The sequence below is a fragment of the Aspergillus wentii genome, assembly GCF_001890725.1.
Source record: "Aspergillus wentii DTO 134E9 unplaced genomic scaffold ASPWEscaffold_1, whole genome shotgun sequence".
Lineage (NCBI taxonomy): Eukaryota > Fungi > Ascomycota > Eurotiomycetes > Eurotiales > Aspergillaceae > Aspergillus > Aspergillus wentii.
In genome coordinates, this window is record NW_024467832.1 from 4327636 (window position 1) to 4342534 (window position 14899).

The 14899-nt window shown below is 48.4% G+C and overlaps 6 protein-coding genes across 6 annotated transcripts; 2 read left to right on the forward strand and 4 right to left on the reverse strand.

The window, feature by feature from the left end:
• Positions 1–1746: 1746 nt before the first annotated feature.
• Positions 1747–3042, reverse strand: ASPWEDRAFT_48184 (putative D-arabinitol dehydrogenase ArbD; the record flags this gene model as incomplete). Its single annotated transcript, XM_040837069.1, has 4 exons — positions 1747–1927; positions 1989–2414; positions 2463–2532; positions 2580–3042. 4 exons carry the CDS (start codon positions 3040–3042, stop codon positions 1747–1749), a joined length of 1140 nt encoding a protein of 379 aa, XP_040695324.1.
• Positions 3043–4018: 976 nt separating this feature from the next.
• On the reverse strand, positions 4019–6652 carry ASPWEDRAFT_64872 (uncharacterized protein). The gene is made up of 4 exons (XM_040838771.1): positions 5496–6652; positions 5333–5448; positions 5157–5287; positions 4019–4971 (listed from the first exon to the last, which is right to left on the reverse strand). The coding sequence occupies exons 1-4, from the start codon at positions 6255–6257 to the stop codon at positions 4151–4153; spliced, it is 1830 nt and encodes a 609-aa protein (XP_040695325.1). The 5' UTR covers positions 6258–6652; the 3' UTR covers positions 4019–4150.
• A 428-nt stretch (positions 6653–7080) lies between these two features.
• ASPWEDRAFT_35244 (uncharacterized protein) lies at positions 7081–7795 on the forward strand. The gene has a single exon (XM_040834183.1). It carries the CDS (start codon positions 7087–7089, stop codon positions 7642–7644), a length of 558 nt encoding a protein of 185 aa, XP_040695326.1. The 5' UTR covers positions 7081–7086; the 3' UTR covers positions 7645–7795.
• Positions 7796–8186: 391 nt separating this feature from the next.
• ASPWEDRAFT_35245 (uncharacterized protein) lies at positions 8187–11328 on the reverse strand. Its single transcript, XM_040834184.1, has 5 exons — positions 11039–11328; positions 10792–10990; positions 10629–10726; positions 8950–10576; positions 8187–8617 (listed from the first exon to the last, which is right to left on the reverse strand). The coding sequence occupies exons 1-5, from the start codon at positions 11191–11193 to the stop codon at positions 8558–8560; spliced, it is 2139 nt and encodes a 712-aa protein (XP_040695327.1). The 5' UTR covers positions 11194–11328; the 3' UTR covers positions 8187–8557.
• A 478-nt stretch (positions 11329–11806) lies between these two features.
• ASPWEDRAFT_167662 (uncharacterized protein) lies at positions 11807–12879 on the forward strand (the record flags this gene model as incomplete). The annotated part of the gene is made up of 2 exons (XM_040830179.1): positions 11807–11881; positions 11938–12879. The coding sequence occupies 2 exons, from the start codon at positions 11807–11809 to the stop codon at positions 12877–12879; spliced, it is 1017 nt and encodes a 338-aa protein (XP_040695328.1).
• An 83-nt stretch (positions 12880–12962) lies between these two features.
• ASPWEDRAFT_35249 (uncharacterized protein) lies at positions 12963–14756 on the reverse strand. The gene is made up of 6 exons (XM_040834185.1): positions 14508–14756; positions 14353–14440; positions 14195–14289; positions 13886–14121; positions 13542–13819; positions 12963–13487 (listed from the first exon to the last, which is right to left on the reverse strand). The coding sequence occupies exons 1-6, from the start codon at positions 14692–14694 to the stop codon at positions 13073–13075; spliced, it is 1299 nt and encodes a 432-aa protein (XP_040695329.1). The 5' UTR covers positions 14695–14756; the 3' UTR covers positions 12963–13072.
• Between the last annotated feature and the right edge of the window lie 143 nt (positions 14757–14899).

Genomic DNA, 14899 nt, shown 5'->3' on the forward strand with positions numbered 1-14899 from the left:
CTTTGGATCTGGCGGTGAATTTTAGGGTGGGTTGACAACAGAGCAAAACAAAACGAAGAAAAAAAAAAGCTGAGCCGGATTTCAGTCGTCGATGGAAATAATGCAGGGGGTGGGGACAAAGTGTCAGTGCTTTGGAGGAAATCGAAGGAGATCGAAAGAGAAGAAGAAGAAGAAGCTCTTTTCGATTCCCCCTTGAGGCAGCAGGAGAGGCTTCAAATACCGAAACACGATTACTACAACAGAAGGGGAAGGTCACACAGATAGAGTAATGCTAGGTAGAAAGAAAGTCGCCTGGAATCGACATTTAGATTTATTACAGAAGGGAATGCAGGATTAGCCGCAAAGCCGGGGAAGAAAAGAGCGAGAAAAGCACTAGAAAAAGAGAAAGAGAGAGGGGCAAAAAAAAGAAAAGAAGAGAAGAGAAACAGACACGATGTCTGCCTGACTGGGGTTAGCACCGGCGATTGCCGAACAGCTGCAGAATCAAATGAAAAAGAATCGGAAAATAAAAGAGAAAAAAGAGTTGCCTCTTGAACGGATCAAGATGAACAAAGAACGGCATCATTGCCTTTCGGGGATTCGGAGCCGTTGGGGATGATAAGCATCCTCATCATCCGCTGTATAGAAGACAGATGGAAGATGACTCTCACCGCATGAAGGCCCGTCGCAGTCAGCAATTAAGGCAAAACGTGGGGCGAAAACAGCGTCAAGTGACCGGATATTCAATAATAGGAGGCATTAAGAAACACCAAAAACCAGCCGATCGGATCAATCCCGAGCCTCATTCTGGCTGCTTGCAGAGATCTGTCAATAGTAGACTGACTATAGTCTGATCCTGGACCCTGTGCTACAATACGAACTCTGCTAACGGCTAGAGAAACGCCTGGAATGTGACTATTATATATGGATGGCTTCTTTTTCTCGGAAGGATGAAACATGGCATTCTGATGAAGCTACAGTATCATCGCCTTCTACCCCACACTTTATCCCACAGTATCCCCAACTGGAATGCAAGGGTGGAACTTGACGATGGAAAAAATGGCGGGGTTGCAGTGTTACACTCTACACCACATGTGCATTCTCTACTCTTATATAGCTATCTGCATGAAGCTCAACAAAAATGCTGGAGATGAGATGATCTTATTCAACCAGATCAGGTGCGTCTGCAGTCAGTCCGGGGTATGATGGAGAAAAAGCAATCATACCGTCTTTACCATTAGCCGCCACTTCCTGCGAATATTCACCGACTGTCGGGTCACCACTATAACTGTTCTACAGCACTCTCATGGATACTACTAGTTAGTTATGAGTTATAGTGAATAATGAAATGTTTGTTGATCTTGTCAGTAGCTCATATGAATGACATTATGCCATGAGCCCATCCGACACAAATAATCATGTCTATCGCTTGCAATCAATGGCTATTTTTCTTGTACTCCATAGAAAATAGAAAACCCTTCACGCTCAAAAAGAAATATATTCCCTGCGAGATACCCCTGTCCGAGGAGAAATCTCGAAAATCATCGTAACGCATGGTTTCGTCAGATCACACATCAATATGATGTAAACATCCAGTCCACCGGGTCACATCATGGGGTATTATGTCAATGGACCTCTCGTAACCCAGAAAGAGTCCAATGCTTCTGTAAAATAAAACAATCCGATCTATATCGCAGCCCATAAACAATCCCGTACATCATGCCGTAGATTAAGTAAAGAAAAACCACATGTCCAGATAGGTTTGGCTTAGGTCAGGGTGTAGCCACCGTCGACACGGAGTTCCGCACCGGTCATGTACTTGGAGGCATCACTGAGCAGGAAGGTAACGGCCCCCATCAGATCCTCTGGTGTACCCATCTTCCCGACGGGAATAAGCGAGATCCACTTGTCTCTCAGTTCGGGGTTCTCGTCCAGAATCTTGCGGGTCCTGGATAAAAGTGGGCTGTTAGTATACTCCACCGACCGACATGACGGTTGGGTCCACTCACAAAGCTGTCAACATGTATCCGGGGCTGATCACATTCACACGAATATCGTAGCCGGCCCATTCGACGGCGAGGGACGAAGCCAGATGGCGGACAGCTGCTTTGGCTGCATTGTAAGGAGCCTGGGGCTGGGGAACGTTGACAATGGCACCAGACATGCTACCGATCATCACCATGCTTCCTGGGGCTTTACGCTCCATCAAGTGCTTGGCAACAGCAGTCGAAAACAAGTATGTACCATCAACAACTACACCCCACAGCTTCTGCATGCGATCATGGGGGTATGAAATGGCGTCAAAGTTCTCGGTGAAACCGGCCGACGTGACCAAGTGATCAATCTTGCCGTGCTTGCTGATGATCTCCGCAATCGATTCGTTCACCGAGTCAGGGCTAGCCACATCGGCATAGTGAGCGGTAACGTTAGGCAGCCTGAAGGTGAATTAGCTTTATCATCCGAGTTATGTTCAATGAACATACTGTTCCAAGCCCGGGTTCTCCTTTTGGAATTGCTCGACAAGCTTCTGTGCCTGTTCCTCAGCTTCCTGACCTACAATGCATCAGTAAAAAAAAATAGCTTTGAATAAATCCACATACGATTCAAATCAACAATGGCAATATCAGAACCAGAAGCAACCAAAGCCTGGGCCATAACCAGACCCAAACCACGGGCACCCCCAGTAATCACGCTAACCTTATTCTCCAGCGAGAACTGAGCCAGGGTTCGCTTAAAGTGTACACCTCCACGGCCCTGGACAATCGGACTGCGAGGCATGTGGGCATCATCGGGGTATTCAATCTTCACGTTCTCGTCGGTACGAGCGAAACGACCTTCCTGGTCGCCTGCAGCACCTTCAGGAGCCTTGGTGGTGGCAGAGAGAAGAGGGTCATTCTTGATGATTTCATCTTCGTCGTCGGTTTTGAAACGAGGAGCGGTGTGTGAAAGGGGACGGGAGAAGAAGGTACTGGTCACAGCTGGTCGGGAGGAACCCAACGCAGCAGGGCGGGAGCTCTGATTGAAAGCCTTGAAGGCCTGGCGAGCGATTGTAGGTCTGAACATGGTGATGGGACAGCTGAAAGAGCTGTGGAATTGGGATGAGATTCGTGTGTATGAATCTTGGAGAGGGGGTGGTAGAGTGAGGAAAAGGGAAAACAGGAGACGGAGGTGTATATGTAGCAGGGGAGGGGAGAAAATGAAAGACGAAGGAAAAGAAGGTGAATGAAAACCTTGTTGCTTTTTTTCGTCGGCTAAGAGAGCTTCACCAGTGAATAAGGACAGTCCAACACAGGCGGCCAAAACGAGAATAAAAATAAAAAAGAGGGACGCAGGAGAGAGCTGGGGAATGCAGGAGGAGGGCTGCAATTGCGGAGGGATCTGCCACTCCACCAGTCAGCCCAGGAGACGGTGTGCAATTCTATTCTCTTCTTACAGAGTGTTCTAAGTTTATTCTTTCTTTCCATCTTTCAAAAATAAAGCATCACCATCCAAATAGCTACTAAATCCCCTAACAGTGATGTCAGGCGGACTCTTTCTGGCCAGACCCAACATGCAGCGATCGCACCAGGATCTGCCCTTCCGTGGATCCAGCATCGCCTCCCACGGACTGGGGTTTGTTTTGCCTCCCGCGTGACCTCGATTTCTCCTTATTGTGTTTCTATTTCTGCTTTATTTGTTGTCCACATCACCGACTATTATTGACATTATTGATGAGCATTGACGGCTCTTTGACTACCTAGCCGCATATAGAATGTGAGGAGGCGAAATTGATGCCGAAACAGCCACTCCCATGCTGCTGCTTGACCGCCCCGATTTGCTGTCTGTTCGCTGAGTAGACAGATGCATCAGACTCCTCTAGCACGTTGTTACGTATCCTCATAGGATAGGCGATTACCAGGAGTGAGTGGCAAATGCAGAACGAAAGAGGCAATTCCAGAACAATCTCCACCAGGCCATCTCTGAATATTGATTGATTGATTGATTGGTGTCTGACCACCGGCCAAAGTACCGCCATGGATTGGCTTTCGGCTGTTTGGCTGGGCATCCCGCCAGTCTGCAGGGATGCATGCAAGCAGAGGCATAAGCTTGTTGCTTTCGACCGGGGTTGATAGGCGCTAAAAGGTTAACAGATAACAGCTTGATCTTGGTGGATATCACTTCAGCTATCTAATTATTGAGAATCAGGCTCGTATATTGCTCCAACACGGTAGAACTCCTGACAGCCCACATATATCCCAACTAGCCTCGACTTGCTCGGGGGTGTGTATACCCGGTCTCCTATTGAGAGCGGCTGGTAGCTTTCTGCGGACGTCTCATCCTTACACCATAAATTTCGCCAGTCGTATCCGGTGGTAGTGGCCGGTCTATGGGGCGAACTGATGAACAGTTTAAGTTTCTTGTACTGAGACAGCTCATTCACTTCAACCTCGAACTCGATTTCCATAAGCCTGCGGTCTGTTGCCACAACCGACAATCCAACAATCCGATCTTCCCGCTCAAAATGAACTGTCTGACATGTCTCGGTGTCGAAATCACCCACCCTCGCTCTTGTACCAGATGTATAGACGAACGCAAGTCCGATAATCGCCCCGTCTCGGAAGTAAGCCTCGGCTGTGACTATCGTCTCTCTGCAGCCGTCATCATCCTGCCTTTCAAAGTAAATATTTTGTAGCTGGTCAAAAGGAGGCTCTTGTTCCGGGACCAATATCCGAGCTCTCCGGTTTTGTTTCGTAGAAACGACTGCCCGGATGCGATCAGATAGTGAAGTCAATATCCAGGAGATAGCTGTCAGTTTCTCGTCAGAGTCACTCTGGTACTGGTCGTGCAGCTTTCGCGGCGGAAGGGAGTGAGACTCCGGAGAGCGAGATGTCACATTACGAGCAAGTGTCGTCTCAATGTGTATGGCTGCGACTTGACCTATTTCCATTCCCCGGCACTCAGTAGAGAAGCCCGTTGGAGTGAGCCAGATAGTCAACGATCTGACTTCCTCGTCTGGGGATAGTTCAAGCCACCATCAAGTTCATTCATCCATTGTCCCACTATACTGGAACTTGGATGGCTATGATACTCGAGCTTCAAACCGGTTATGCGATTAGGAGATCTGGATCGGCCAGGCATGCCCGTGGATGCCTAGGTCTTCCGCACGTTCTTCAGTGATGCATAAGTTTGATAGTTACCGGGATTTAAACTGTCTATGAAATGAGAGAATCTTTCGGCGTATCGCAGCTGATCTTCGGATGTTTGATGACATTCAAAATCCAGGGTATCCGGTGTCATAGGCTGTTCGTCACATTGTTGGGACTGAATACTGAGTCGGATGAAGCGTTTTCGGTATGTCTGGACGGTCAGCTACCTTCTGGATCTTCTGGTATTGTTGCTGGGCGGCGAAATTGGTATTGTCTGAACCGCTGCGTTGAGTCGAAGGCAAAAAGGAGCGAAAGTGGCAGTTCGTCCGTAGTTTGTTGAGATCTAAGTCAATATTAGCATTGCACACTTAGAGAATGCGTAGAAAAGACCTGCAAGCCAGCGAGACCGATATATGCGTAGTATCTCCTATTGCCTTCTAGAGCATCTATTCGGTTGATACGCTCCCCTTTCGAGCCGTCGATAGAAAAGGATATCTCGCAGCCACCATTAGAGCCGAAAAGAACAGTCCTCCCATCAGAGTAGGATGTCTCTATTCCGACGAGTGGGTAAGGATATGATGCCATGTGGAACACAAGCCTTGTCAAAGACCCAAGAAGCAGACCCCTTGGACCACCGAAGTCAATATTAATCAGTGGTTCAAAAGCCCAGTCAGACAGAGATGGTAGGAGGGTGCTTATTCTCAAATCTTCGTACCCTGGGGCATACGGTGTCCATAATTTGAACTGTACACACGAGAGATCCATTGCGCCCTGAGAGGAAAGCTTCAGAGAAGCGTCAGGGTGATCGGGCAATTTGCCCAGGCCGAGTGAGACGATCTTGAATCGATCTAAACCTGCAAGCAGGTAATACCAATTTAACCTCCCCGGAACATTAAGGGTTCCTTGAGCAATACCTGGGCTACTACTATCACCAACCCAGTCCGATGAATCCGAATTTGTGAATTTAAACCTGATCCCCGTCAGCCCTTCCGAGCAAAATGCCACAGAAAGAGATTTCACGTGGGAGGTGGATGATATCTCTATCCATCTCTCGGAAGCTATATTGTGATACCCAGGTGTCTTCAAGAGATGAACGTGGATGCTGGTCATCATTGGGTTGAGCAAGTTGAGCACCATTTTCGCCCTTTTCATAGCGAAACGTCATGTGCCTGGTGGATGTCAGAAGCATGCTGTTCCAATTCCTTTGCGGAAGGAATCGTACAGGGGTCAGCGTAGAAGAGTGAGCTCGGATCCATCTTTGGCCGCCCGATCGATTTGTGTGTTTGCGCGGCGCCCTCATAGTCGTGGCCAAAATGGAAACTGGAGTATTCAAGACAAGGTGTGCAATAGAGCTGGTAGAAGACCGATTCTACAATGGCGATATTATCCTGCCCATGACTGAGCCTGAGGAGAAGCAATCTCCAGCACGAGCTATGAAAGCCAAAGCCCCAACGGCTTTCAAATGGTTCACACAGCCTCCATGCTTCTAGTTCCCCAATCCCCACGTCGGAATAGGGTAGATCACTGTCAAGCGGCGCGTATAGAATGTTCCGGCAGCGTACTATTCCTAGCCCAGTTATGTTGATATCGCCAACAGCTGGGTTGGTTGAGTAGATGCCACGTACTTCTGCGTACCAGGGCGAATGCGAGTCTGGAAAGATACTGAATCATCATCACGATGGCGATCAGGTAGTAGTATTACACCACAGAAAGGACAGTAAACGTTAGAAGGCATCACATTGAGATGTCGTACGTTCTGTATCCTTGGTCAGTGGACTATAAGAATAGCCTGGTGCTCGAGTAATTTTTAAGGAAAGTTCCAGAATAATTCCCTGAGTTGATTGCCAATAATGGGTGCCGCTGCGGAAGTCGGTGTTGTCTTTTGGTCCTGATTGCCAGATTTCCTAGGCAGCAAGGCCTCGCTAGCCCTGGTGAGAAACTATTATTTACGATCCCCCACCTGTTCGATATCGCCAATACCATGGCCACCTATACACCATCATTGAGGCAGAACCTCAGCTTCCTCAACACACTGCAGTTGGTAAAGCCAGAGAGCCTGGAAGACACGGTCCAACCTGTCTGGCAGGGGATAGTCCTCGAGTGGTTCCTTGGCCGTGATGGCTACAAGTGGGACTTCAAAGCTTCCACGGTCGCCAACAATAACATGCTTAATGTCACTGTCATCCAAGTTACGGCACTAGCTCAGAATCCTCTACAAGTACAATCAACCGAGTGGACCGAACGTCAAATCTTACTAGTCCAATGCAAGCGCCCATCCAGCGATAGGGACGATACCATCACGAGCCAGTTCAAGGACGATCTCTCACAAACTTTGAATTCTTCCGAAAGACTGTTTGAAGCAGTTGCTATAGGCAAGAAAGTGAGGTTCTACCGATTCGATGGACGAGCAGCAAACAATCAAAACTTGGTTCAACTTCATCAGGGAACTTTCGATATGGACAACCCAAATGGTATTGTTCAGGTCGAAAATATGATGAACTATGTCAAGGCAAATGGATGGCAATGGGCTAGCTCCTAGATCTAGTGTTTTCAGGGTGATGCATAATCGCTTATATATTGTGTTTGACTATAGTTATATTGATTTACGATATCTCGGTCTATAATCTATATACCCTACCTCTAGGTCCTGGAAAGATTCTTTGACAAAATGAGAAATACAGAAGTAACACCCTGTGCATGTTGCAGTGTGCACAGTCTGTTCCTTCCAAATTCTGAAATGAATTAATTGTGATCCCACAAAAAAAGGTATAAACATGGCCACGATTTCGACCTATGACAGTCCAGCAGCAAAAGCTGACTGAAGAAGTGGGACCTTCCCTCCATTGGATTAGGTTGACTGCTCCATCCCGTGCGCTAATGAGCGCCCGGGGTGTGGGGCATGGATCTGCCACCCAAAACTCACCTTCTGACCTTCTGGCAAGAGTTCCGCTTAAATCGGTATTTCCTTCTGCTTTATCTCATGTTAAAAATAAAAGTTTCTAAAGAAGCTGGTCGAATCTGATTTTCTGGGTCTATTTTTTTTGCGTTTCAAGCCGCTGTTTACCACTGACAGATATGGTGGGCCTTGCTGTCAGATCAAGCACCTAGATCTACGACTGTTTGTACTCCGCGATAGTCCATACAGCATAATTATGTAAGTACAATACAGAGTAATGCGCCTTTCCCAGGGCACTGCCATCTTCTCGGTAGCATTTAAATAACTGCAGAAAAATAAAAGCCAATCGGTATGTAAATGAGTTTCCAGCCCTTGCATGACTTCGATATATGCTCCATGATTACTTTTATATTCGCCTCGCTATCAAGGGAATTCCATTCTGCAACTCTCTCCGATGCGTCCCTGGAAGATCCCCTTTCCCCCATATTTTCAGGATTTACTATGCAGGTTAGAAACCTCCGCGCATCCCGCCCCCTATTTCCACCCCTATAGGTCCTCAGTTCTCACCGCTCTCTCCCGCAAATTCGACAAGCGGTGTTCCGCTCTTGCATTGGTCCTGCAGGGCACACGTTAGTCATCATTCATCGCCTGGAATGGTGTTTGGGGATTGCCAAAGACGAAGCGAGCCCGTATGGAAGCTTGACACCCAGGGACCGTGCTTTCAGCAGAACCAGGAACGTATGTGATTCCTGCCTGATCAGACAGTTCTGTGGACTGGGTCATTTGAAAGCAGTTCTGGTCCCTGGACCCAATCATTGTCGCCTCGCAAGCCACCAGACTGAGCTCAACTCCTCTTATTTTCAATAGGTCGATTTATCAATGGATAGATGGGCAATAGCAAATGTTCAAGGGCTTTGGTGTTGCAATAAAAGGGGCCGCGTGACTTACTCCTGTTTTATGTACCACTCTGGAAATCGTCCCCCGTTGCGGGCTGCGGATAACCGTCTCCATCTTCATACTCTCAATCACGACTAGCGGCTGGTCCTTTTCCACAGTGTCACCCGCTTGAACTTCCACACGCAGAATTTTGCACGGCATTGGGGCCAGAACGCTGTTGGTGATGTCTTTCATGCCCAATGCTTTGTCCATCCACCCTGCCCTCGGGACTGTCAACCGATATTGAGTCCCGCGCTGGAAAGCGATGATAGTGTCCTCATCTCGGATCACAGTAGTATCGAGGCGTGTGTGAGGGAAAAACGAGGTGATAACTTGGGAAGCCGGGTTGCGGTGACTCAAGACCCTCTCAAACTTTCGTCCACCTACTTCAACATTGAACACATTGTCGCCTACTTGTTGGACGTGAACATGGAACTTGGTGCTGTCTTTGGACTCTGGGGCCGAAAGATTCGCGAACGTTAACTGCCGTGTTTGGTAGCTTGGGAGGAAGCCAACAGCCGACCCTTCGAAATCGGCTTGCTTTCGGGATGCTGGGTCGGAGTCGCCATGCAGACAAGCTAACGCCACTTGGGCGAGCACTTCGTCTTCAATAACCCCCTTGTTGAAAAGCTCCTCGCGGTGCTTTTCAATATAACCCGTTTCAACTTCGCCAGCAATGAAGTCAGAGCTCTTGCAAATGGTCTTTAAGAACTCAATATTTGTTATTGGCCCCGCAATTTCGTATTCTTCTAATGCTGCTGCAAGTTTGCGTATCGCCTCTTGCCGGGTGTCTCCTCTCACAATCAATTTGGCGATCATCGGGTCATAATGGGCCGAGACTTCATCGCCTGCGACGAAGCCTGCATCTATTCTGGTGTCCTCCGTTGGTTCAGGGGTGCGGACATGAAGCAAGCGACCAGAGTCTGGAATAAACCCTTGGTCAGGGTTCTCTGCATAGATTCTAGCCTCAATGGCATGTCCACGGCTAGCCATCTGGGCTTCCACTTCCTCTTGCGTCAGTGGCAGCACGGCGCCCTCGGCCACTTTGAGCTGCCAGTAGACCAGATCTTGACCGGTGACCATCTCTGTCACGGGGTGTTCAACTTGAAGGCGAGTGTTCATTTCCATGAAAAAGAACTCGCCCGTATCATTGTCGAATATAAACTCCACAGTACCAGCGCCTTCGTAGCCCACAGCCAAGGCAGCCTCTCTTGCTTTTGCCCAGATGTCTTTCCTTGTCGCATCTGGCAGGTGAGGGGCTGGAGACTCCTCCAAGATCTTCTGATGCCGTCGCTGTATGCTACAATCCCGCTCTCCAAGAGCAACACAGTTACCGTGCTTGTCTGCAAAAACCTGTACCTCGATGTGTCGTGGCGTTGTGACAAACTTCTCTACCAATACCTGGTCATCGCCGAACGAGTTCATGGCTTCTGATTTTGCAGACTGCAGTTGGGCTTGGAATTCAGATTTAGAGCTGGCTATCCGCATCCCCTTGCCACCTCCACCTTTGATGGCTTTGATGAGCACCGGGTATTTGATTTTGTCGGCCTCAGCTTCGAGAAAGTCGACATCTTGGTTGTGACCGTGATATCCAGGAACGCAGGGTACTCCTGCAGCTGTCATGATCTCTTTCGACCGGCTTCAGGAATCTCAGTACCATGTTCCTAGGGATAACGAAGACAACGGCTTACCTTTTATCCCCCATATCCTCTATAGCTTTCCACGGAGGGCCGATGAAGACCAGTCCGGCTTCTGTGCACTTTTGTGCAAACGCCGAATTCTCGCTGAGCTACATCAATTTAAAGCATTAGTATGCATAGTGATTGCTGATTACAGTCCAAATTCTGAACTCACGAAGCCATAACCCGGGTGTATTCCTTGACAACCCTCTTTCTTTGCAATCTCAATGATGCGGTCTCCGTCGAGGTAAGCGGAAACCGAGCCCAGATTGTATGCAAATGGCGAACTGAGTGCGTGTTGGGATTGACTATCTGGGTCGGTGTAGAGCGTAGTTACTCTGATGCCATGTTGAGCAGCGGTTCGTCCAACACGCCTGGAGCACGGTCAGCAGCAGTAGATTATCATCACATAGAAGACATACAGAGCTATTTCTCCTCTATTTGCAATGAGGATCGAATCTAATGAGTTTTGATATTTTGGGACACTGGAAGAAACGGTGGAAGCAGTTCGTCTTGACCTCCAAACTGCGGTCGGCCCCAGGCGGGGAGTAATGCGGAGAAACGATGAAAGTGGCATTGTAGAAGAAGGCACTAATCCAAAGCCACTAGCAGACACAACAAGAGATGGAAAAGACAATGTGCATATTCCAAGTGACTTCGACAGGGTTATAAAGAAATTGGGAAGGTTCAACAAGAGAGATGCAGCTCATCGTCTTCCAAGTGTATGCGGACAGGAAGCTCCCCCTTGAGCCGACGCAAAGCGAGCTGCGGGGAAACATGCGGCACGTGACTCGGCACCAACCGAGCTTTTCTGCCTTTTCTTTTTTTTCCGCCGAACGAGCGAAGGCGCGATCAGCAAAGCGACCATCACGACGACGACGTCACAGGTGGGCTTTTTCTAACCGGTTGCTCTAGTGGATTTGACGTCTATCTCATTCAATCCCTTGTCCCTCCCAAAATACCCTTATCAATTTGTCTTGGGGTATCGCTTCGGACTGTCGCACACGCTACTCTCCTTTTCGCGGCGGCTCACATTTGCTGGGGACCGGATCGCATGGTATTATCTTCTAATACTTAGTGTATAGAAAGACCTGAGTCGGCGCTATATTTAAATCCTTTTTGGGCATTATACTCCCGTTTCAAACACAGCAAACCTTTCAGAGTCCTAGTTCGCGACTTTCACGACCATTATGTCTGACGACGAATATTACGACGAATATGACGAGGATATCTTCTGGATTGAGGAGCCTGAACCGGATATTGCTGTTAGTATAAACTTGCTGTATTTAATTTCGACCTTGGCTGACTATCATCCATATAGGACGACCTAGCTGCAACTGCAAACTACGACGCGATCTTCTTTGGCGACCCTTCTCTTGAGGTGGAAGATTACTACAGTGACTGGGACGACCTATCCGACGATTACTACGATGACGATCCGACTGCCGTGCGGCGACAACGAGTTATGGATCGACAAGCGAAGAAAAAGCAGAGCAATGGCGAATATCAGAAATCCAACGGAGAGAGCACGAAGGAATTATCATCTTTGAAACCGAATGCAGCATTCTTTCAGAGCGTGATATGGAAAAATCCAGAGCATGATGATAGAGCTATCAAGCTCCACGAACCAGGCGATGGAGAAAAAGTGGCATTATTAAAGAATTGGCGAGAGGTATTCAGATCCTCTCACCCCGCCATCGGCCGATCACGAATGCGGAAGGAGAGAGTGTTGGGGTTCCTTAACTCCGATGCCAGCACTACTCCTTTAAATACCATTGATAGTATCATGGAAGATGAAAACAGAGAAGTCAGTGCCGACCTAACGTCAGGCCTATCTTCACTTGAAACCCTTCGCGAATCCGATGTTGACTCTGGCAATATGTCGAATACGACTCCCGGGAAGTCAGTGTCTCCACCCTCCATGCGTATCGACAGGGATCTTGCAGCCAATACGAAAACGGCCAATGATGGACACTCGATTGAAGACTCAGGACCCGCAACCCGAAGTTCTCGTTCCTCAGCGTCCAACGGTACCAATCTCAATAAATTGCCCAAGACAAGCGCGCCCTCTCCAGCGAAGAGCAGAAAACGCAAGGCCTCTGATTCCTTCGATGAGGAGGCCAGTGAGAATAAAAACACTATGGAAGATGTCGAGAAACCCAGATCCAAGAGAATTGCATCAAAGAAAGTCGGCCAGGAAACCAACTCGACATCGACATCGTCAGCTCCCGTGCGAAGATCGACGAGGCAAGGCAAGAAATAAAATCTATGCTTGTCAGTTGCCAGTATAAATTGTTCTGTGGCGACAGCGCTTAGAGTACATATTCACGAGCCAACATATGAAGACCAGTGTAGATGCCATCCAGTTATATATAATGTATGACCAATGAAAAATTAATAACTACTTGACAGTTCCATTTCGTTCCTCTAGTATATACTGTGTACACACCGCTAAACTAGGCATACTCTTTATTAAACGCACGACCGATGACCATACGCCTGATCTCACTAGTCCCAGCCCCGATCTCGTACAATTTTGCGTCCCGGAGCAATCTCCCAGCCGAAATTTCATTGATGTAACCATTTCCTCCCATGAGCTGGATGGCATCAAGTGAGCACTCAGTCGCCCTCTCCGCTGCATAGAGAATGGCACCCGCACAATCGTGTGTCCGGATGGTCATTTCTGAGGGGGTGACGGCGGCATTGTCAACCTGCCGTGCCGTGGCATAGGTGTAGGCACGAGAGACGGCAAGCTTAGTGTACATGTCTGCCAGTTTCCCTTGGATGAATTGGTTGTGGGCGATAGGAGTCCCAAATTGTTTACGAACGTGGGTGTAGGGGAGAACAAGATCAAGAGCTGCTTGCATGATTCTGGAAGATGGTTAGAATACTTGATAGTCTGAGGAACGGCTTTTCAGAACTTACCCCAGCGGTCCTGCGCTCAGAACAAGACGCTCGAGATCGAGGCCTTCCATCAATACTTTGACTCCTCGGTTCACTTCCCCGAGGAGATTCTCCTTGGGGACGAACACATCTTCAAAAATAAGTTCTCCGGTGTTAGAGCCACGCATTCCAAGCTTGTCCAGCTTCCTCGCGCACGAAAAGCCTTTAAAGCCCTTTTCTACCACGAATGCGGTGATGCCTTTTGAGCCTTTCTCAGGCTCTGTCTTTGCATATACGACAACGTAGTCCGCATCGGGCCCCTATATGGTGAAAGCTATGAATGAATAATTCCCGTTGGAACGAGTAATGGAGGCGAAGCAACTCACGTTTGTAATCCACATCTTCGTTCCATTCAGCAACCAACCACCATCAACTGCTTTGGCTGTCGTCTTCATACTGACGACGTCGGAACCTGCAGAGTGTTCTGACATTGCCAGTGCTCCAACCTTTTCTCCAGAAAGAAGGCCGGGAAGAAAGCGAGCTTTCTGGTCCTCATTACCGTTCAGGGAGAGTTGGTTTACGCACAGCTGGGAGTGTGCAGCGTAAGACAACCCGATACTCCCTAAAACGAAAAGATACCGCGTCAGAAAATGAAACAACATCCCATTAGAGAGGTGGTAAAAGGAAGTAAATACCTGAAGCTCTGCTAATCTCTTCCATAACTACACAATGGGCCTGGTAGCCCATTCCAAGTCCCCCATATTCTTCATTGGCAGTAACACCGAGGAACCTAGGGAGAAACGACAGTCAGATAAAAGTGAAGAACCAAGCCAGATAGATTGTGAAATAATACCCAGCATCTCCCAGCTTTCTCCACATCTCCGCCGGGAACTCATTCTGTGTATCTGTTCGTGCTGCGACTTCCTCGGATATTTCTCGCCCTTGATTGAATTGATTGTTAGACACGGATGCGTATTATAGGGATTCTGCTTTTCACGGAATACTGACTGGTGAATTCCTGAACACTATTCCGTAGTTCTAGCAGGTCATCCTCCGTGGGAGGTACAAAACCCTTGGGGTGCTTTGTTGACAACGTTCGTAATGCGGGGGTGTGGATGAGGGGGTTCCGGATCCCATACACAGCCCTCGAGGAATTTCGGAGGAGAGACGAAGAAAGTCTCGATAAGGAAGCCATTATGAACGAGATTGTTCAGAGAAAGAGAGTGTGAGAATGGAAGAACGGGTATGAACAGGTGGAAAGGCGCGAAGAGTGTCTTTACATGACGGAGGATGAGCGGAGAACACCCTCGGCGGCTACACGCGGCAATCGTCGCTTCGCCCATTCTTGTTCTTCTCCGCAACTCCTCCCAGTCCGGGGAACACTCGTCGTCCTTTATTAT